The sequence below is a fragment of the Antechinus flavipes genome, chromosome 4 (assembly GCF_016432865.1).
Source record: "Antechinus flavipes isolate AdamAnt ecotype Samford, QLD, Australia chromosome 4, AdamAnt_v2, whole genome shotgun sequence".
Classification (NCBI taxonomy): domain Eukaryota; kingdom Metazoa; phylum Chordata; class Mammalia; order Dasyuromorphia; family Dasyuridae; genus Antechinus; species Antechinus flavipes.
This window is the reverse complement of record NC_067401.1, coordinates 48,594,532-48,618,339: the sequence shown is the minus strand read 5'-3', so window position 1 is coordinate 48,618,339 and position 23,808 is coordinate 48,594,532. Positions and strand designations below refer to the sequence as shown.

At 31.3% G+C, this 23,808-nt stretch overlaps 1 protein-coding gene across 1 annotated transcript; it reads left to right on the top strand.

Moving 5' to 3' along the window:
* The first annotated feature begins 1,356 nt into the window (after nt 1-1,356).
* LOC127559276 (bile acid receptor-like) lies at nt 1,357-23,493 on the top strand. Its single transcript, XM_051992946.1, has 11 exons — nt 1,357-2,489; nt 8,640-8,766; nt 10,183-10,545; nt 11,491-11,631; nt 15,720-15,859; nt 15,963-16,067; nt 16,196-16,295; nt 17,414-17,542; nt 19,547-19,663; nt 21,077-21,190; nt 21,656-23,493. The coding sequence occupies exons 2-11, from the start codon at nt 8,676-8,678 to the stop codon at nt 21,892-21,894; spliced, it is 1,539 nt and encodes a 512-aa protein (XP_051848906.1). The 5' UTR covers nt 1,357-2,489; nt 8,640-8,675; the 3' UTR covers nt 21,895-23,493.
* The last annotated feature ends 315 nt before the right edge of the window (nt 23,494-23,808 follow it).

The window sequence follows — 23,808 nt, the reverse complement described above, 5'->3', positions numbered from 1 at the left end:
AGGCATTCCTAGCCCTTAACAAGGACTCCAGCTGCAGATACTTTTGGAAAAATACTTCAGAGTGAGAGAACGTTTTATTCTATTACAAAGTGTCATTTGAAGACCATTAGTTGTTTGTGAGGATATTTCAGGTAGACCATTTCTGCTCTCTGGCCTTAGTGTATAATATGGGACAATTTAGTTATGTAAATTCTCACTGGTATCTTATCAAAAGAAACGCCAATATTTTCAATGAGTCTGGTAAAGCTTTTGCTGTCATTTGTTATTGTTGTTTTGGCAAGGGGAGTGTGGAGATACTAGATGCTAGTAAACTGAAATATCCTCACAAACAACTAATGGTCTTCAAATGACACTTTGTAGTAGAAGAAAACATTCTCTCACTCTGAAGTATTTTTCCAAAAGTATCTGCAGCTGGAGTCCTTGTTAAGGGCTAGGAATGCCTGGGTTTGGCACAATGGAAGATGAACAGATATTAGCATTTGGTGTAGGACAAATAGAATTATTTTACCTGTATTATTGTGCCTTGGAGGGGGCAGAACAAGGTGGAGCTAAACATAATACTCTAAGCAGAGAGACCTGAGAAATATGTCTAAGAGGTAGGTGCTCCAAATCCAGTGCTTTTTCCACTGAACCTTATGACTTTAATGAGTTTCTGATTATTTTATCATTGCCTTTTGAAACTATGAATTCTTGATTCATAGCAAAAATATTCTAAACAGTTTTCTGCATTAAATATCATTATATGTCATAGGTTGCTGTGTGCCTGTAGAGATGAGAGTAACAAAAAATTTTTTAATCACATTCTATTTTTACTATTTAACAAAGTGACCTATTTTAGCTTTCTACAAATGTTTGTGTACCTCATGTTGGGTATGTAACTGAATCTCAAAGCATGTCCAAAGATTTATTAAAAATTAGGGAAGGGAAGGGAAGGGAAGTATGAAGACTATGTGCAAATGTAGAATGGATTTTGTTAAATTTGCTTTATAGTTCTGGATTAAATTTAATTTATAAAGTTAGGAAAGCTGACAGTACATTAGAATATTTTAGTAAAGGCTTGGTTAATATTATTGCTTCACAAAATAATTAAAAGAATAGGCTATATGTATAAAGATGTAAAGTGTCCTTAAGGGCCAAATTAAATTTTTTTAATAAAGTAAATAAAGAAATATTTAAATACAGTAATAAAAATAAGAGCTTTAAGGTTTCAAAGGTCTTGACAGGAAGTTTCTTGTTTTTTAAACCACTTTAATGTTTCATAAAAAGCTCAACATCGAACGTTGTTCAACTAATCAAACTTGGTTGTTTACTCTATTTAAATCAATCCATTTCAATTCATAAAGTATGAATAATTTTTTATTCATTCCAAGGTATCATAAGTTGGAATATAAGTAGGTGGAGAGAGGGGTTTTATTAGAAGGCTTTGGGTTTGGATAAAAATTTTGATTGCATCTTTAAGCATTGACATGCATTTTCTTGTTTGATTCTAACAACAAACTTCTGAATTAGAAGTTATAAAAATTCCATTTTGGAAATGAAGATGAAGAGATTGAGAGGCCAAAATAACTTAAATGACTTTAAAACTAATAAAGATCTGAGACTGGATTTGAAGCTACTTAGGTCTTCTCAACTCAAAGTCCAGTATTCTGTTTATAGAAGTCAAAATAAATCCCTTTTATGGGTCCTCATTTAGTACTCTTAGTCATGTGATAAAGCCTAATTAATTTAGTCTGATAGAGAAGGGAGGACAGTATGAATTCTTGAAAAGTTTGAATTATAGACTATTTAAAGAAATACATTTGCATACAGTAAAGAAATGGAAGTTGCTCCTGGCTTGCTTTAATAAATAGATATATCCAATTATGAACAACTAAGTATCTGAAATCCTCAATATCACTTAAATATGAGCCTTGAAGTCTTATTCATACTAATTTACTTAGTAAATACTTTCATCCTAGGTACTGTGAAGAATAGCAGAAATTCTGAATTCATAGAATCTGGATTAATGAGATTTTGCTGTGTATGTTGCCTATTAGTGAGTAGAGATACCAATGTTTTGCAACCAACATGGGAGAACGTCAAAGTCTATCAAGAAAACAAAATATTTATTAAGTAAATAATAGAGAACTCTGGGAAAGTGTGACGTGAAGGTCCCAAAGGCCTCTATCTCTGATGATCCAGTTATTATTTGATTTATGTCAGCTTGCCATTGCCCTTGTTTTGACCCTAAGGAGGACTGTGTGGGAAGTTTGTCTTTCAGATAGAGCAGAAACATTGCTCTGTAGAATGTCTGGAGCCTAAGTATATAAAAAAAAAAAAAAAGAAAGAAAGAAAAAGGAAGAAAAAAAAGAAACTCTAAACCCTGATAAATAAAGGAAAGGCCCCATTTGCTCCAGCTGGAAGTCAGGGAGTTGAAGTAATTGCTGAATCATAATATACTCTACTTACTCTGTGTGCAACAGGACACACAGTACTTTGGTCATCCTTCTGTGAGTATTTTATTTATCATTCAAAAGAACTATGGATTTATAATCCCAGGTTGTCTCAATTTAGATTGCACATTGTTTATCTATTTGCAATATAATGTATTTATTTGCTTTAAATTGTAAGTTAAGCTATAAAATCTACATGAAAAGCTAATACCTTTTTAGATTTGTAGTTTCCATTTTTATTAATTTAATTTTTGTTATAAAAACAAATGTTTTTAAATGTACTATTTGAAAGACTATATTTCTTCATAAAGATAAGAAATATTCTTAAACAAAGAAGATTATTAACAATTGTGTCCTCTGAGATTCCAAAATATTGTTGTTCTATGCTGGGATTTTAGATGACTTGAAATATGATAGAATTTTGGAATTAGAGGAGACAATGCAACATTCAAAATGCTAGTGAACTACTTAAAACAGTTTTTTACTGTCATGAGTGATTATGCAGAAATCCTTAATTAAAATCTTAACAAATTCCAAAAAGCCCATGGTTTTCTTTTTTTTTGAAGCAATTGCCAAAATCTTTATACATATAATCAAACATTTTGAAATATATTTTTTAAAAAAAGTTTTTAAGAGAATCAAGTCTGTTGTGAGATTATGAACCCAAATAAGATAGAAATAGAGGGGGAAATTTGCTTATAGTCTATTTCTATATATTTAACTTAAAGTAACTTATTTTTCATTTTAAAAATAATTTTCAAATTAGTTTTAACTTTATTTCTTTTAAGCCTTGAAAATTATTTGCTAATTAGAACTACCCTTTATATATTTTTAAAGTATTTGACAGGTATTTAAAAGCAGAAAACAATAGAAATCTTTTCATATAATTGAAGGTTGTAAAAATTAGATAGAATTAATTAAAAATTATTATTTCACATTCTCAAAAGAAATCCTTTTTAATTCTTATGAGTCTAATAAATTATTTTAAAAGGATTTGAGCTTTAAAAACTTTAGCACAGCAAAAGTAAAATTTAAAACTAAATTTTCATTCAGGATTGTCATTAGTTACAAGTAGCTAAAGTAAAAACAAATTGTTTTCTAGTGAAATGCTTTCATTTTGACAACTTTTTTGTTTTGTTGATTTTTTTAATAAGCTTCAGAAATATTAATTTGGGCATTCACGTTTTGCTTTATGATTTATAATAAAATTAATATATCAGTTAAAAACCCACTAATCATTATATAATGACTCCTCCTTTAAACAAATGATCTAGAAAACTTTAAGAAAACTGAATGTAGTGTTAGCCAAGCAAAATTCAGATATTTTTAAAATGTAACAATTGAAAATATACTCAAATTAAGAAGTACATATATATATATACATATCTCCAGTTTTAAAAAATTATCAAAGGAAAAATATAGACTTTGTCCATGCCAAATTGATCCTACTGATAAAAACACTCTTCTTAACTAAGTGACTTCTGTTTTAAGTAAATATTTACTGGGAAAGATAATAAAACAGTAGCATTCCAGGTCCATTGTAACTTTTCATTTTACATGCCAAGTTAGAAAGTTTTTAATTACATTGCTTTATCCACATTATTAATCATTTTCCAAAATATTTTCAAACTTTAACTTGGGGATGTAATCATTTATTCCTGTTTTTATGTGCTACAGTTAAATGTAAACATATATACATATAATATGATTAATCTCCTTATAATATACAATAAAGATTTGAAGAAAAAGTTGGAGTAAAAAATTTATCAAAAAACAATGCATGTGAACATTATTTTGAATACCAGTCACTCTAGTAGACCTGTCATATTAGTGAAGGATTTTGTATAACAAAGGTCTATTGTGGACATTGTCTAAGGATATTGAATTTTTGGAGGTACTAGAAATATCTTATTATAATGGCACCTGTTATAACCCCATGACTTACTTAATAGTTATTGAAAGATTCTTGTGTAAATTTGTATAAATATACATTATTTAAATTGCTAGTCAAGAAAAAGCAAGCTATCATTAATTCTTAATATTACTTCATGAGATTTCATTTGCAGTATTTCTAAAATAAATTCTCACTCAGGCAATGCTATTTATGCAGCATCATTCAGTAAATTTCAATATTATTTCAATGGCTGAAATTGTGTAGACACAATCTGGGTGAACACTAATGAAATTTTGTTTCCAAAAATACAAATAGATAATAGATATATAGTTTTAGATAATTTAAAAGTAAGACCCTTTTTGTTTTCATCTCTAATTTTAGTTGTTGAAATATTTTAATTTTTCACCCCATATCTGAAATCATATTAAGATTCAACTGATGGTAGCTAAAAAGCAGTCTAACAGTGTGATTGTCAAAAATCACACACATATATCCAAGTTCCTTTAATATAGGAATCTAAAAGCCTTGTTGAGATTAATGGGTGACTGAACAAAGTATATGGAGACTGATTCCGCTACTGACAATGACTGAGTTATTGGTTTCTGAGATTATCATCATATGAAAGGTATGGAGAAAAAAGTTGACATTTTGTTTAGGGCATCACTTTCAGGTTTTGTATTTTTGCCACATCTGAAGTATTCTATAAAAGCTGCTACTGTGTTTACATCCATTAAATCATAACTTACTCTAAGTAGGGTTGGGAGTTTCAACTGTTTTAACAAAGATTTAGGATTTGATGCATGATGACAGAACTGACAATCAGGATGCCTTATTACCTGAATAATCTTAATAAAAACATATTTTAATTTTTGTACATGCTGAATGAGTAACAACACAAAATAAATGATTATGCTGTAATCATTTCTTTATGGAAATTAATGTGTTTGTGGAAATTAATTTGTTAGAGTAACCTAATGACAGAATTTTAAAAAATAATTTCATTTTGTCCTGTACTTTATGCATGTAGATAAGTCATTATCTTTAAGTGTTGAAATTAATGAAATGTTTTTATAACTAACTTTAACAGTTGAAACATATATAACTTTGAATAAAGATGACTGACAATAGAAATGTGCTTTATTATTAAAAAATCCTACCACTCAACATGTTCATATAGGATATAAGATCTAAGGATTTTGAGGTGATCAGGACCTTCTGAATTATTTATTATTCATAATTATTTATCATTTATAGGCGGGAGCATGGAAACAATGAGGCAGTCATATTTGCTAGTATTGTATTCTTTCAAGGAACCCTAGAAATAGTTCCCAGAGATATCTTGGTTGGATTATAGTTTGAAATAAGTCTAAGGTACTACAATGTAATGGGTACTATACCTCTTATTTCTCAAATTTCATACCACTAAATCACATGATTATTCCAACTCTCAGTTACTTCTTGTCAGAATGTAATTTAAAGTTTTGTCTTGCTCTCATGATTGAATGTTCTGAAAGTTACTTCATTGTTCTTAGAATTCCCTTTTTGGTAATCAAGTGCTCTTAAGAGCATCCTTAATAACCCTCCTCCCACTGTGCCATTTTATTCATATTTTTGTCTTTATAAAGTCATTTCCCATCTCCAGACTGAAGTTCTCCTTATGACAAAAAACAACAACAACAAAAAAAAAAAACCCATGTGTTATAGTCTGACCATATATAACATTCTAATCTAGCAATTCCCTGCTTCTTTGTCAGGAGGGAGCCAGTATATTTCATTATCTCTTCTCTAGGACTTTTACTGGTTTGTCCAGTACTCAGAATTCAGCTTCCTTTTAATGATCTTTTCATTTACACTGTTGCTGTTATTGTACATTATCCTCTTGGTTCACTTCACTCAGCATCAATTCATATAAGTCTATCCAAGCCTTTCTGAAATTATCTTGCTGATCATTTCTTATAGAACAATAATATTCCATAACAGTCATATACCACAGTTTACTCAGCCATTCTCCAACTGATGGGCATCCATTCATTTTCCAGTTCCTTGCCACTGCAAACAAGGCTGCTACAAACATTTTTGAACATGTGGATCTTTTCCCTTTTTTATGATCTCTTTGGGATATAGATCCCATAGAGACACTGATGGATCAAAGGGCATGCACAGTTCGATAGCCCTTTGGGCATGGTTCCAAATTGCTCCTCCAGAATGATTGTATCAGTTCACAAGTTCATCAATACTGCATTAGTATCCCAGTTTTCCCACATCTCCAACATTTATCATTATCCTTTTCTGTCATCTTAAACCAATCTGATAGGTGAGAAGTAGTATTTCAGAGTTGTCTTAATCTGCATTTGTCTAATCAATAGTGATTTAGAGCATTTTTTCATACAACTAGAAATGGTTTTAATTTCTTTATCTGAAAATTGTTCCAATCCTTTGACCATTTCTCAGTTGGAGAATTGCTTGTATTTTTATAAATTTGAATCAACTATATATTTTAGAAATGAAGCCTTTATCAGAACCCTTGGATGTAAAAATTTTCTGCTTTCCTTCTAATCTTGGTTGCATTGATAATTGTTTGTACAAACCCTTTTAAATTTAATATAATCAAAATCATCCATTTTACATTTCATATTGCACTCCAGTTCTCCTTTGGCCATAAATTCCTTCCTTCTCCATAGATCCTAATTTGCTTATAGTTTCACTTTTATGTCTAAATCATGAACCCATTTTGATCTTATCTTGGTATAGGGTGTTTGGTCTTGGTCGGTACCTAGTTTCTACCACACTATTCCCAATTTTCCCAGCAATTTTTGTCAAATAATGAGTTCTTATCCCAGAATCTGAAGTCTTTGGGTTTATCAAACATTAGATTAGTATCATCATTGGCCATTGTGTCTTGCGAGCCTTATTTATTCCACTAATGAACTATTCCATTTCTTAGCCAGTACCAAATGGTTTTGATAACTACTGCTTTATAATATATTTTTAGGTCTAGTTCAAGTAGGGCACCTTTATTTCCATTTTTTTCATTAATTCTTTTGAAATTCTTGACCTTTTGTTCTTCCAAATAAATTTTGTTATTATTTATTATAGCTCTGTAGTTTGGCAGTTTGATTGGTATGGCACTGAACAAGTAAATTATTTTAGGTAGGATTGTCATTTTTATTATATTATCTCGGCTTACCCATGAGCACTTGATATTCTTCCAATTGTTTAGATCTAACTTTGTATGGAAAGTGTTTTATAATTGTGTGCATACAGTTCCTGGCTTTGTCTTGGCAGATAAGAATCTCCAATATTTTATATTATCTACAATTATTTTAAATGGAATTTCTCTTTATATCTCTTGCTGGTGGACTTTGTTGATAACAGTAATGCTGATGATTTATGTGGATTTATCTTGTAACCTGCAACTTGGCTAAAATTGTGAATTGTTTCTAGTAGTTTTTTAGTTGATTCTCTAAGTATATCATTATATGATCTGCATAGAGTGATAATTTTATTTTCCCATTACCTACTCTAATTAATTTAAGATATGAATTCTTAAGCTACAGCAAGTCATGAGATGTGGAAAGTTTGTAATAAGAAATTTTGGAGCTAAAAGGGAACTTAATGACCATGTGATCCAATAACCTTATTACATGTTTTATATATATATAATATATATGTGTGTGTGTGTGTGTGTGTGTGTGTGTATCTATATCTATTGGGAATTCACCACATCATCCCTGATAAAATCAGAGATATTTCAAAGCATTAAAATATAAATTATAAAACACTTGAAAATAAGGACTGCTGCCCAAAATTAATTTTTTCTAATTGTCTTCCCTGAATTATCTTTCTTTCTTTCTTTTTTGCTGAGACAATTGGGGTTAAGTGACTTGCCCAAGGTCACTCAGCTAGGACCTGTGAAGTATCCGAGTCAAATTTGAACTCAGGTCTTCCTGACTTCAGGGCTGGTGCTTTATCCATTTCATCACCTAGCTGCCCCTTAGCTGAATTCTCTTAAGTCAGAATTATATACTAAAACTATCAGAAAAGATCATCAATATCAATATTTATATAATTCAGTTCAAAGAGCAGAATGTTAAGAAACTGATAGAATTCATTTTCAACTGACTTGGTTTATGTAATTATTGATAAGACCTTTCTATCACAAATATATATAACTATTTCTTAAATGACTCAATATTATTTCCTCTTAAGCTAAATTCTTCAATCTCTTCTAAGGACTATCTTTCTTTTATAAATTATTACTGGATTTCAAAATCGTATTTTAAAATAACATACAAAGAATTTGTTTCCCTTAGGCCTTATTCTTAAAAGCCCATCATTTACTGAAGTGAATGAAGCAGTGGGAGTTGGACCAGAATATGGCAAATACTTACATGACAGTATCTGATGGGTACTGTCTTGCTGAACCTATACAGTATTATGGTATGTAACAAAAGCTCCCAAGAATAAAAATTAAATAAAACTTTTATCCCCTATAGAAAATTCACATAAACTTCTTTAGAAATTCACATATAAATCCAAAGCATCAAATTCTTGACTTATAAGTATGCCAAAATGATTAATCAAGTCTGATAAGGAAAATACATGATATTTAGACTGTATTGTAAATAAATATGAAGATGAGAATCATAAACCACAGCTCATGAAAATACAACTAATATAAGAAAAAGGAATATAGAGACTGAATTATTTCTTACTGTGACACAATTGTCACAATGGCCTATAATATTACCTATACATTCACCTGTCAAATCCTACCAGAAGAATACAGATAATTTTTTAGTCAGAATATCAAATCTGATTTACACAATCCCAAATCTAAATACTAATCTGACGTTTGTGTGAGGGCAACATAAGCTTCTAAAGGAAATAAAAAGTCAGACTTTTGTCATTCAAAAGGGTTTATCCTTATCACTTACATGGGGTATAGGTATCATCAGCTGAGCATCTTTTGCACATGTAGCACTTTACCAATTCTTTATCTTTCCCCATCCCCAACATTATCTTCTCCTAAACTTCCCTATTATACCATCCTTTCAGGCCCTAGGTTCTCAATCTTAGTTCATCTATGACTTCTCAGTCTCTCCCTCTCCCATCATATTCACTCAGTTGTTTCAAAGTCTCATCATTTCTATCTGGATAAGATTTCTTTCTTGTATCCTTTTCACTCACACAACTCTGTCCTGATACAAATCCTCATCATTTCACTTCTGAACTATTGCAATAGTTTCCTAGTTGGTTTCCTTGCCTTAATCCCAAGTGCCAAAGTGATCTACCTAAAACTCAAATCTGATCATGTCACTCTCTTTGACTTTCAATAAACACCACTAGTTCCCTATTAAATGCCTGCTTTTTATAAAGCATTGCAGTAGGCCCTGGGGCTATAAAGGCAGAAATAGGCTTGATATTAAAGAAGTTTATTTGTGTTCTACTGTGGGACAGTAAGTAATAGATAGATAAATAAAGATAATTTGAGGAGAGAGAGGGCACTAGCTGGGTGAAATCAAATTCAAAAATCTCACTTTGAAGTATCTAGGAAACTTAGACAAAAAGTGTTATTTAAAAGACAAATTACAATATTTTTGATTCTATTCTCCTGGCCATAGTGTACTAAAAAAACTTCAATGGACTATAAAAGGAAATGCCAAAGAGAGGAAAGGGGAAAATGTATTCTTGGTTTGGGGGCCAACTGAGTTGAATGAGAATTTACTCTAGAAATGGATAAAATATTTACAATAAACGATAACCTTTGTCAAACACTTTAGAATTTAAAAGCAGCTTGATTTTTAAAAATTCTTATACATAATTGTTCTTTTTCTTGTCGTTTTTATGAAACAGATGTATTGCCAGAACAGATTAATTATCAGCTGCAAGACCCTGATTACCAAGTGGCACCTTATTGTCAGTATTCAACTGTCCAGTTTTCTCCAGCCTTACAGTCTCCATCTTCTCACAGTCACTATAATACATACAGTCAGGATTCACAGTATAATGATGGGCAATATATACTCAGCACCAGTGAATTAAATAAGCCCACTTGTATGGTTACTCATGACACTGAGGACAGATATCCAATAATAAAAAGATCTAAACTAAATCATTCTTCTGTGAGAATTAAAGGACAAGAAGAACTTTGTGTAGTCTGCGGTGATAAAGCTTCAGGATATCATTACAATGCACTTACCTGTGAAGGTTGCAAAGGTAAGGAAAACTGAAATTTTATACATATAGACTAACATGACCATTTTCCTTTATAAGTGGGCATTAGTCATTAAAAGTGATGTTAATAGGTGACAGTTATAGGAAAACAGTGGTGATCAGAATCTAAGGCATGGAAAGAAATCAAATGTGAGGAAGAGAGATCCAATTACATTTTTTTTTGAATCAGAAATTTAACATTTAAATAAACTATTCAGTATTTAGATAGTACTTAATTGAATCTGAAGTTATATCATTTTTTTATGTAAACTTTTTTTATGTCATTTAACATTGGGTTTAGCTAGTATATCTCTTCATGTTGGATTGAATGATTCTTATATTTGGAGGAAGTTTGAGCTAACTGAATTGTACAATCCTTTCCAAAACGAAGTTTCTATGAAAACTAAGAGGTGGGAAAATAAATACAATAAATTGAAATAAGCATTTTGAAAGCATAAAAAAAATTACCTGGGTAAGATTTTTGAGATTGTAAAATCTCTCTTTATTGCTTTGTTTCTATTTTCAAATGAACAAAACCTAGAATTGATGCAGTAGGTACTAAATAAATATTTACCATCCTGGGAGGTGATGTGGTATTAATAGAGTGCTGCAGGGGGAATCAGGAAAAACTACATTCAGCCCTTGTCTCTGACCCAACCAGCCCTCTGTGAGTTCTGTCACTTAGGTGCTCCAACCCTCAGTACAATTGAGCTATAAAGGCCTTGATTTGATGCACTGACCATTCCTGGAAATGCCTTATGCAAAATGGATACTTTAAGGAACCTTATAAGAAAACAACAACATATCACAACACTTAATCAGCGTTGCTTAATCAATAAATTAATATTAATATGCTATCTCTTAAATATTAATATTAAATAAGATATTAATGGGTCATAAATACTCAGTGGTGAAATAAAAACAAGGCTCTTTTGAAATATCCTTTAGGTTTTTTTCGTCGCAGCATCACCAAAAATGCAGTATATAGATGCAAGAATGGTGGGCATTGTGAAATGGACATGTATATGCGTAGAAAATGTCAAGAGTGCCGTTTGAAAAAGTGTAAGGCAATGGGAATGTTAGCAGAATGTAAGTGGCCTATTTTCAGTTTCTGTTTTGGTCATTTCTCTTTGAATGTAACCTTTGTGGTTGTTATTGTCTTTCTCCTCCTCCTTCTCTTTCCCCTCTTCTTTTCCTCTTCCCTTCCTCTTCTTCCTTCTTCATAAATGACTTGCCCTGGGATACACATCTTAGTAAATGTCTAAGGCCAGACTTGAAATCAGTCCTCCTTATGCTAGGACAGGTGCTCTATCCTCCCTATCTTGACGTAATTTTCTATGATTTTTTTCCCCTTATATTGAGAACTAAATGCCATTGTCCAAGTTGTAATTTCTTTATTTTTGTGCTGGCAGAACTTTTTAGCAACTACTAAAATTAGTGTTATTTCCAAAATTTACAGAATTAATGCATTTTGCTGTCTATAATAACTGGCTTTTAAATAAATACCCTAAATCCATGTAGATTTTGTTTCTGATCTTAATTCTTTTTTTTTTTTATTCAATAATACCTGCACTGATTTCAGTTTCTATAATGTTAAATCAATCTTTCCAGAATTAGTGGTTTAAAGATAATAATAATTTTTTTTTTAGTTCTGTATGTATAGACCTTAAAAGGACAACTATATTTAAACATTTTGCTGATACATAAAACTTAGTGTATAAAAAACTAAACTAAACAACTTCCCTAGTATGATCATAGTCTTGGAGCATAATTTCCAACTCATGTCATTCTTTTGCCTCTTGTCACATCTTGTCAATTCATTTTAGGTAACATCTCCCATAACTGTCCATTCCTTTTTTTATTTCCACAATGGTCTGAACTCCCAGGATTCAACCTCCTCAATGTTCTTATTGCTTTCTTTTGCTTTTCTTTTAATTTGTGCAAGTTATAGCTGCTAAAAATATCTTCCACAGACTGTTTTCATCATGTCACTCTCCTATTCTGCTAAGGAAAGCATAATATGTCTCTGCTGCCCATTATGTGGAATTCTGACTTTCAAAGTTTCCTTTAAATTCTATTAGGCTTCCTGATTTACCAATCTAATTGCTCTCCACCACTTCCATACAATTTACTTACCCTTCCTTTTGATCTGACATATTTCCCTCATTTGTAAAGCTTTCAGTTTCTTCACTTGTAAACTTCATACTATTAAGAACCTGGTTCTAAACTCACTTTTTCCAACAAGCCTGCCCTGATTAACTTTACTTGACCAGAATGAGTCTCTCTGTATATTCTTTTAGAACTTATATACTCATTTGGAAAATGTTTCATTTTTTTCAATGTCAGGTCTTTTGATTCCAAATTCTGGGCCTTTTTCATTGTTGCACACTGTCTCCCCCAACACTCAAGAAGTCTTCAATTCCCCCACTAATAAAACCCTTATACAAATTTAATAGTTGTCACAGCTGAGAAATTAATGACTGTGTCCAATTTAGGGATGAAACTGTCTGCAAATAGTTAGACTGGTCTTCAAATAACTTTTAGTCTATCATCCAGCCATTATTCAAAGCTCTTCCAGCATGATGAGATCTGTCATACCTTGTTCTGAGTTCAGTCTTACAGAATTGAGGGCAACCCCTAGGCCATGATTAAGAACAAAAGGAGCTGAGTATACAGAATCACAAGATAGCACCTAGAAAATATCTCTCTATGTGATAAGTATATATAAAATGTTTTTGAATGACTTTATGCCTAAAAGTAAATATTAGCAACAGGATAATTCCTTTCCTTGTTTGTGTTAGATTAGTCCAGTTCAAGCAGATGTTCTATTTAGGTTTAAAAAAATTAAGCTTAACCAATGAAATATCAAAATTTCCTATTTAACAAAAGACTATTTGATGCCCTTTCCTGTTTGTAAAGTCAGGAAGAGACTTTGCTTATTTTCATCTTCATGAGACACCCTCATGATACTGTGATATAAAGCCAAGTTTCACCTTCACACATAGATAAGATTGTTTAACTGTTGTACACATTGTCTATCCTTAAAAATCAATTGGTAGTATGTCAGTACCAACCTACCATTAATCTGATAGTGTGTCTGAGAGTAGTTAGAATAGTTACAATTTCTAGTTTGCAGAAAAATTTTTTATGAGCCACTGGAATCAACATGATTAGATGAATCATGATAAAGGAGAGAAAGAACAGGAAAATAAACTCTAATGGATGTATATATTACTGATATATAAGAAAAAAATTTTTAAATGATGATTCATAGAAATGCCTGTGTGTGTGTATAGAGCTGTTGTATTATTGCTTGAATTTCTAGAAATAATTTTATATGTAATCTGCAGCCTCTATCTTAAGGTCTATGCCTATTTAGACAAAGTTCAATTTTGGGCTTTTTTACTCTTTTCTGCCTTCAACACACATACAGGGTTTTCCTTGGAAACATCAACATTTTGACATTTTTGATGTTTTTAGTTTTTGTTCAGGTATTTCTTTATTAGCATCAGGCTAACAACACATGGGACATAGAAAAGTTTTGTAATAGATGATCAAAAAAATTACAAAAAAGACTACTAACAAAAATCGCAAACCATGAAAGAAACTTTCCCCTTCAGTGAAACTTACTTCTCATAAGTGCCTATAAAGGTTCCTCTGGACCTTTGGTGTTAGAGACTCCCAAAAAGTAAAAGAATTTGTGTTTGTTCAATAGTCTGTCAACCCACCCTTTTGAAAGATTTCACATTTCTTTAGGATCTACACAATTTACATGATTCACATTTTCAGTAAAGGATAAGATTTTGGTGTATTTCTCTGCACTATGACTCTGTGTTTCATTGTTCCTTGTTCCTACTTTCTGTAGACATTGTATTGTAAGAATTTCTTTGCTATCCTGCTTCTGTAGTTTTACTCTATATTTGCATCTGTTGCAATTCCTTTCCTTTACACCTACTATTTTATTCCATTTGTATAGTTGCCAAATCTGTTTTCTAGTCATCACAGATAGTGTTTCTTCAAATAATTGTCAGCACACTTTTTTTTCTTTAGTAAATTTATTTATTTTTTTATACACATTGCTTTATGAATCATGTTGGGAGAGGAAAAAATCAAAGCAAAAGGGAAAAAACCACAGGAGAGATTAAAAAAAAAACAACAACAGAAAAAAGAAGTGAACAAAGCATGTGTTAATTTATATTCAGCCTCCTTAGTTCTTTTTCTGGATGCAGATGACATTTTCTGACCAAAGTCTATTTGGATTGTTTTGGATCACTGAACCACTGAGAAGAACCAAATTTTTCATAGCACATTCATTGTATATTTTTGCTATTATTGTGTACGATGTATTTCTGGCTCTGCTTATTTCGCTCAACATCAGTTCGTATAAATCTTCCCAGGCTTTTCTAAAATCAGCTTGTTCATCATTTTTAATAGAACCATAATATTCTATTATCTTCATATACTATAACTTGTTCAGCCATTCCCCAATAGATGGGCATCTACTCATTTCCCAATTCTTTGCTACCACAAAAAGAGCTGTTACAAACATTTTTGCACATGTGGGTTCTTTTTCCTCCTTTATGATTTGTCAGTACACTTTTTGAATAAGACCCCCCAAGCCAATCCATCTTGGGGTTGGTCAATCAATCAATTAAGGTTTAAATTATTAAATGCTAGTTTGTGCAAGACACTGTGCTGGTCAACACATTTGCTAATCTATTGTTGGTCAGCCTTTGTAGTCCTTATACTGTAAAAGGAAAGCTTTTTAGGCAGCTCTGAATACTTTCAGTTCTAAACTTATTTAAAAAAGTTATATAAAAAAAGTTATTTCTACAAAGTTAGGGAAACAAAACTTAAATTTCTGTTGACCCCTTTCATGCCTCTTGGAATAAGCTGTGTGCCATCCCTCTCCACCCTATCTCTTGTTGAGTTTTTAAAATTGCGTATAAACTCTTATGTTCCTTTCCATTTTTTTTTTTTTTTGAGTTCTTTCCCCTGCCTTTGCTGAGCACCAGGACAGGCAAATTGCCTTAACTCTCCAATAAATGTTAAAGAGGATGTTCGAAACAATGGAAGTTGGGGGGTGGGGGGCAAAACTGACATCCACTGCTGGCTTTCTTGATGCTTCAGCAAAAATCCATGTCTGTATTTTAAATATGAATTTTGAAATGTTGCAGGTTTGCTAACAGAAGTACAGTGTAAATCTAAACGACTTCGAAAGAACTTCAAGCAGAAGAATAACTTTTTTTGTAATATCAAAGTGGAAGAAGGAATAGACAATAAACATGTGTCATCTACAACTAGACCTAGAAAAGTGGTAAGCCCTCTACTCCTCACTAACTAATTTAATTGCCTCCTTCTTTAATTGTTTGTGGCATAAATTTGTATCCCTGATTTTTCCCCTTTCTATTTCCTTAAAGCTACAGGACAGAGTAGAATTAACTCCAGTTGAACATCAGCTTATTGATCATATCGTGGATGCTCATCAAAGATACACAATTCCCCTAGAGGAAGCAAAGAAATTAGTATGTGGATATTATTTATAAGCTATGATGAGTAATCAGCAATATCATTACAATAATAATAATATAAAATCTTGACAATCATTTTTTATAAAGCTAATTTTCATTAGTTCTTTTTCTCTGTATATTAGTTGCAGGAATATGCAAATCCTGAGGAAAGTTTCTTGCGGCTCTCAGAGACAGCAGTGCTTCATGTTCAGGTGTTGGTGGATTTTACAAAGAGACTTCCAGGTAGTTTTCCTTGAAGACTTTTTAAAAAGTCACTAAACTCAACAAATTAAGTTTATTCTCTCTTCTTAAGGAAAGTAGAGGAATTTAAATTGAAAGAAAGCCTTCAGTTCTTTCTAGTTGTGAAAGATTTCAAAGTTGAGGGGGAGAAGCATGATACCAAAGTTATTTGAAATTAATTAACATCCTTCCAAATTTCTTTCCATTCAAGATATTTCTACATTTATGTCACTATAATATCAACAACTCATTTTAAGGTCTGCAAAGTATCTCTCAACCATGTGAAGTAGGCATTGTTACTCCAGTTTTAGAACTGAAGGAAATGAAGCTCTGAGTTATAGGATAATAGATCATAGATTTAGAACTAGAATAGATTTTAGAAGCCACAGAGATTACCACCCACCCACCCCCTTTTAATAGATTGAGGAAACTAATTTCCCAACGAATGAAGTGACTTGCCCAATGTAATAGAGGTGATAAATGGCAAAAACACTATTCAGATTCATTTGACTACATATCCAGTATGCTTTTCATTGCAATACATTGACAAACTGAGGGTAAGTAATTTCACTCTGAACATAATTGGGTAGGAATTCAACCCAAATGGCCTGATACCAATTTCAGCACCTTTTCCACTGTACTAATTCTCTTACAAAATATTTAAACTGATTTAATTGAGCAAGGGAGCAAAAATGATTAGTCAAAATTGTTCTTTGAACGATTTGTTAAATTTGATAATCAAACTGGTCAAACAACTTATTTATCTTTTTACATGTGTGTTTGAGATTTTTGTAGATATAATCTGAAGTAAACAAAGGAAAAAAATCATACTAATAGAACAATCAGGCTACTAATTTAATGTATTAAAAAAAAAAAAACATCCAGACAACACATTGCAAAATGCATACTTTGCAGTTCATTCATACATATCATTTAACATTTGTCACAATAAAGTCTTATTAAACTAGGCAACATTAATAAAAAAAAGTTTTTTAAAAGCACAAATGGAATGAAAGTATTTTGTTCACCTTTGAAGTTATATTGTGTTTCTATTTGATGAGTTGAATTCAATCTGTAGATAAGTATTTTCTTTCAAAAATTATAGATATTTTTTCTTACAGGATTTGAAAGTTTGGCCAGTGAGGATCAGATCGCATTGCTAAAGGGGTCAACTGTTGAAGCAATGTTCCTACGTTCAGCTCAAATCTATAATCAGAAAGTTAATGAGTATCTTTCATCAACCAGTGAAAGTAAATATGATAGTTTTTTCTTGGGCTTCTTCCTTCTTCATTTCTGCTGTGTTTTACATTATTGACTACCTTTTTTTGGATTCTCTTCCCTTCTTGTGTTTTAGTGATTCTATATCCTCCTAATTCTTTTCATTTGTGTTTTTAATCTGTAAGTTCTTCACTTTTTCCCACACATTACTAAACTTTTTTCTCTATTTTGCTGGCCCATCATTCAGCTAACTGTGAGGGTTCCCCAAGGCTCTATTCTGAATCCTCTTCTCTTCCCTCTTTCACTTTCTTGGTAATCATTTAGATTAAGATCTAAAAGTTGTCATCTATCTATCTCCATCTATTTAGGTATGTATGTGTATATACATATATACATATATTTACATATATATCTATATATACATATATGCATGTATGTATTGTGGGCTTCAATCCTGTATCAACTGCTTATTGGACATTTTAAAGTAGATTCTAAGAGACATTTCAAACAACATATCCAAAATAGAACTTAGTATCTTACTTAGTATCTATTCCTCTTCCAAACTTCCCTGTTTCCACTAAAGTTATTTGACTTTGAGTTTAACTTTTAACTCTTTTCAACCTTAGTTTCCCTATCTATCAAATGGAGTTAATAATAACATCCTCAGGATTGTTGTGAGGAACAAATAAAATAATAAATGTAAATAAAGTGTTTTGTAAACCCTCAAAGTGTTATATAAATGTCAGATATCATTGCTATTAAAGATACTACCATTCTTCTGGTCTCCTAGTTCATTATCTAAGTATTTCTCCCAATTTCTTACTTTTCCTCACCCCTATTATAAATCAGTTGCCAAATTTTGCTATTACTTTCTCAACACCATCTTTCACATCTGACTTCTCTCTCTGATCACACAAGTACAACCTTAGTTATACCTTAAGAATCACTAATTATTGGAACAACCTAATCCTTTTTAGTTTCTCAGGTTTCTTCCCATTATTGTTCCACCAAAGAGATTTACCTTAAACAGGGATCTGACTCCTGTAATCCAGTAAATCCTAATAGCTCCAAATTCCTATGATTAGTTTTTAAAAATCTTGACAACCTGATCCCACTCTCCCTTTTCAATCTAATTATGCATTATTTCCCTTTTGTACTCTGAGAGCAACCTGTCCTTTTCCATTTTTTATTTTTGTACCCTTGATTTAGTCATTTCCCGTGCTTGAATGGACTCTCTCCTCATCTTTGTTTCAGAGAAGCCTTTCTTTCTTAAAGATGCAGCTCAATTACCACCTTTTACAATCTTTCTTGATTTTCCTAATTACTTTATAGTTGGTTATTTTGTATTTTTAAAAATATTTTTATTCACATATGGATATAAACATATTAATTCATAAATATACTTGTCCCCTCCTCCCTATTACTCTTCCAGAATAAGGATTGTTTTATTCATTTTCTTTTCTCCTTTTCTCTTCTCTCTTCTCCTCTTTTTAAAAACATTGTGTGTTCCTTGATTGCTATAAAATTGACAACAACTTTAATGTTGATAGATGCTGTTAAATTTAGCCACTGATTATGGCAACTAAGTATTTTTACTTATTGCAAATGTTTTTCTTTTACCATTGATTACCAGTAAAATGAGCAATCTAATCTATACCTATTGCTTAAAAACAATTTCCCAATATATTTGAAACTTAGTAATTTTAAATGACTTAGCTTTTAAGAATTCTGTATTTCAAACATTGTAGAGAACCTTTGAAAAATTGTTCTCTACTTTCTAGTTGAATAGAATTCATTAAGCATTGCTTATTCTTTATTCACACTTTAATAGTAGGTAAAAATAAAAAAAAATCAATCAACAAGTAATAATTAAGACCTGCTATGTTCTTGATTGTATGTTACATGCTGGAAAGATCATCTATCTCATAGATATGGCCATATCTAACACATATGCCATTTTGGTCATTTAGGTATGAACAGAATTATCTGAATAACAATTTAAAGAAATTATGCTTCATGTTTTCTTCTCTTGTCAGATGCTATAAGGTTTTCTGATCATTCACTAAATTACAGTCAGAATGCTGATCAAAGCATTATTTATTCTATGGAAACACTTCCTAATGAAGAGAGTCCAACTTCTACTACTACATCTGGTAAAATGAGCACTATAATCTTTACTGGCATTGGAAAAAATAGTTCTCACTTCTGCTTTTGTGTTTGATATTTTTATCATAGATTTGGGCAGAGATTTTGTGCTTATCACACAGGACTTAAAAGCTAAGAGGAATTGCTAATATGTTGTATTAAAAAGTCAGGATTTTGAATTAATAAATTGGGGTCAAATCTTAGATCCATCATTTTTTTTTTTTTTTAACCAGTATATCTTGGACAAACTAACTTGACCTTTCTGAAGCTCACTTTTTTTTTTTTTATTTAGAAGGTTGGATTAGATGATCTTTAAGGTACCTTCTAGCTTTAAATCCCTGATTTGTTTTCTTATGATCAAAAAATCTTGACAAGCTAGAATAGTGGACCAAACCTAGTAACAAAAAAATTTAATAGGGATACATTTTCTCTTACATGTAGCTATCAAAAAACCAAAGAAAAAACAGCATTCATTTAAGTATAAAATCAGAGGAGATTGGATGGAAGAGAGCTTATCTGAAAAAAAATTTTTTTTTTGGGGGGGGATTTCATGGTTTGCAAGCTCTTTATAAATCAGCAGTATGATATGGCAATCTAAAAACCTAATGCACAAAACCATAAAATACAAAATTTGGAAGGGACTTTTAAAGATCCTATACCCTAAACTTCACTTGAAAAAGAATTCTATGATGTACTATAAAAGGAGCATCTAGCCTTTGCTTATAGACTTCAGGTGAGGGAGAGCCCAGTGGAATGCAATCCTAGACGACATTAAGAAAATTGTAATATCCAGAACTAGGTATCTTGTCTTTTTCATATCTGGTGTATTTTGTTCAAGGATATGATTTGATATATTTTGATATAATTTGAAGAGGCTATTGATAAGCTGGCAAGTGTGTAGAAGAGGATAATTAGGTGATGAAGGGTCTTGAAAACATGTTGCATGAATATGGGTTTGAGAAACTCGGCATTCTTTAGCCTAGAAGAGAAACAACAGAAGGGGACATGACATCTTTCTTCAAAAACCTAAGTATTATTATAAAGAAACAGGATTAGGCTTGCTCTACTTGGCTATAGAGAGCAAAAAAAGGAATGATTAATAGAAGTAGCAAATAGGAGGATTTAGAATATAAGGAAAAAAACTTTCTTATGCTCGGAATTATTACTATAGTGCTTAGCATAGTGCCTGGAACATAGCAGGCACTGAAGAAAAATGTATTGATTATTAAAAAATAAAATAAGCATGCAAGTATATTCTAAAAGGGATTCTTATTCAAGAATGGGGCAAACTAGATGGTCACCGCAATTCCTTCTGATTCTAAGATTCTGTTATTCTCAAATTATTTTGAGAAATGTCAGATACAATGTCAGATTTAGTGCTGAATTTTTATTGTAACGTTTTTACTTTTACTTTTTTAAAGGCATCACTGAAGATTTTATTACTGCACTCTTTTACTTCTATAGAAGCATGGGAGAACTTAATGTTACTGAAACTGAATATGCTTTGCTTGCAGCAACAACTGTGTTTTTTTCAGGTAAAATCAATTATGAAAGAACAGTAAAGAATACTTTCCGAATACTTATTAGCTTGGAATTTGTGGAAGCAAAAGAAATTTGTGGATTACAGTTACATTAAAAGAGAGACAATGTGAAAATGAATAGAGGATTAGCGTTAGAATCAGGAAGACCTGGATTCATACTCAAATTCTGACATACAACTAATAAGTTATATAATCATAAATAGGCAAGACACAAACTGATATGCATCAGTAGAGGGAGATCTCTACAGAGATGAAATCCTAGGTTCAGATATTCTTTCCTCCATTTTCCAAAGATGTTTTGTTCACCTTGTGCTGTTTTTGTGTTTTGAGAATATACTTGCATACACAGTTATTGTGTGAGTTATTTCTTAGAAATCAAATTTCTTTTAGGGACTAGACTTTATTTATATTCTTTGTGTTTTAGCAGAAAACATTAAGATACTTATGGTTGTTTTTCAGATCGTCCACTACTTAGAAATAAGCAACATGTGGAAAAACTACAGGAACCACTTTTAGGAATTTTATATAAATACTCAAAAATATATCATCCAAAAGATCCTCAACATTTTGCTCGACTCATAGGAAGACTTACTGAGCTAAGAACACTGAATCACAACCATTCAGAAGTTTTGATCACCTGGAAATCCAAGGATCCCAAACTTAATAATTTACTCTGTGATATTTGGGATATACATTGAATATCAACTAATATTGCTGATATTTCATCATCACTTTGATTTTTCTTAAATTTCTTAAAACAGAAATTGTTTACTTTATTTTTAAGAAGTTTTATTTTGTGCCTTGTGTTTTTACAATACAGTCATTTCCCTTTAACCACTCCTTTCTTTCCCTTTTCCCCCCACCATGTATCCCACCTTGTTTAAAAAAAAAAACAAAAAAAAACAGCCATTGTCATTTTGGACTTTTATCTGTATTTCATGTTCATAATCCTCCTACTTCATTTCTTCCTTATTTCTACCTCTTAGCTTCCCTGGTTTCCTTTAAATCTCAGATAAAATTTTACTTTCTACAAGAAGCCTTTTTCCAACCCTTCTAATTTTAGTGTTTTTATTCTGAGATTATTTTTAATTTACCCTTTACATATCCTGTTTATATATAGCTGTTTTCATATTCTCTCCCCACTTTGCTCATTAAACTGAGTAAAAGACAAGGATGGTGTCTCCCAAACCCTTGGCAAAGTGCCTGGCTACTTAACTGGCTGCTAGAGGAAGGAGGAAGTATATTTTATCAGTTTTCTAAGAAGATAGATCATGACAATAATTGTTTTTTAGTTTTGTTATCATTTACATGAATCTAGTTACTACATATTTCTTGGTTCTGCTTTTTTCACATACTTCAACATTTAAAACAAATTTGATACTGAGGATGAATGAACATTAATAGGATTAGTATGCAAAAAATCCAATGTTTTAGCCAAATTAAAAAAAAAAAGCATCAGTGATATTATTTATTTGTTCTACTAAATAAAACAATCTGAGGAGGGACATCTAAGACCATTCTAGTTAGAAGCACAAAAGTCCCTTTTATATAATCCTGTTGCTTATTCTTATGGAACTAATAATCACCTGGGAGAAGATAAGGACTTCCCTGGCTTACAACAGTCATTTATCAAGCCTCTCAAACTTTCTATTTCCATTAAATTGACAAGTGTACATGTTCCCAAATCATTTTTGGAGCTGAAAACAATTTCTAGACAAACTGGTGGAAAAAACACTAGTTTGTATACATAGTGGTAATTAGAGAAAATCTCACATTTATGTAGTGTTTATCAACTTAAATGAAAAAACAGGCTTAGGGAGGTTTATTGATATTATATATTAACTTTAAGATATGCAAAGCACATTACATGTATGATCTCATGTTTATAATAATCCCATGAAGCAGATTCAACAAGTAATTATTATTCTTATTTTATAGATGAGGAAACTAGGGTTGATGGAGCTTAAATGGCTCATCATTTATAATATAATTAGTGAATGAGATGACCTTTTACCATATTTTTTATAATGTATTATCTCAGGGAGTTTGTGACAATAGTTTCAAAGCAAGATTAATATAGTTCAGCTTTTGATGACACATTGGATGGACAATTCAAAATGTATTCCTATAACAATACTTCGTAAGTGTTAAAAAGGAAATAGGTTGTAGGGTCATTCTACTTCTCCTTCCCTTTCTTTATTTGTTTAAATCTTACCTTTTCATTAAAGATATGTTTACTTTATTTTTTTTTCTTATTCTTCTTCTCCAAAACTTTTAAATAAAAAAATCCTAAATTATCCTTGTAATGCATTTTTTAGAATGTGCTATTTTTGACAAAGTGGCAAAACGTACTAGATTATGATCACACTTTTGTACTGTATTTGGACCTTTTTATTGTACTATATTATATATACTAACACAATTCATATCAGTAAAGGAAGTGATCTATTACAAATCCAATTATGAGAGTTTGTGAATAATGTAAAAACACTGAAACTATGATAAAAGCATCTCTTTGAAACTTTTAATATGTAGTGGTTGTGTGAGACAAAGACTACTAGGTCAGATAAAGCAAGGAGATTCGCGCAGAAGCAGAAAGGAATTTTATTATG

Excerpts from the sequence above, each read along its gene's own strand:
- LOC127559276 (XM_051992946.1), top strand. The coding sequence starts at position 8,676 with ATGAAGCAGTGGGAGTTGGACCAGAATATGGCAAATACTTACATGACA. Across the intron at positions 15,860-15,962 it reads CAACTAGACCTAGAAAAGTG|CTACAGGACAGAGTAGAATT; the intron begins GTAAGCCCTCTA and ends ATTTCCTTAAAG. Across the intron at positions 21,191-21,655 it reads AACAACTGTGTTTTTTTCAG|ATCGTCCACTACTTAGAAAT; the intron begins GTAAAATCAATT and ends GTTGTTTTTCAG.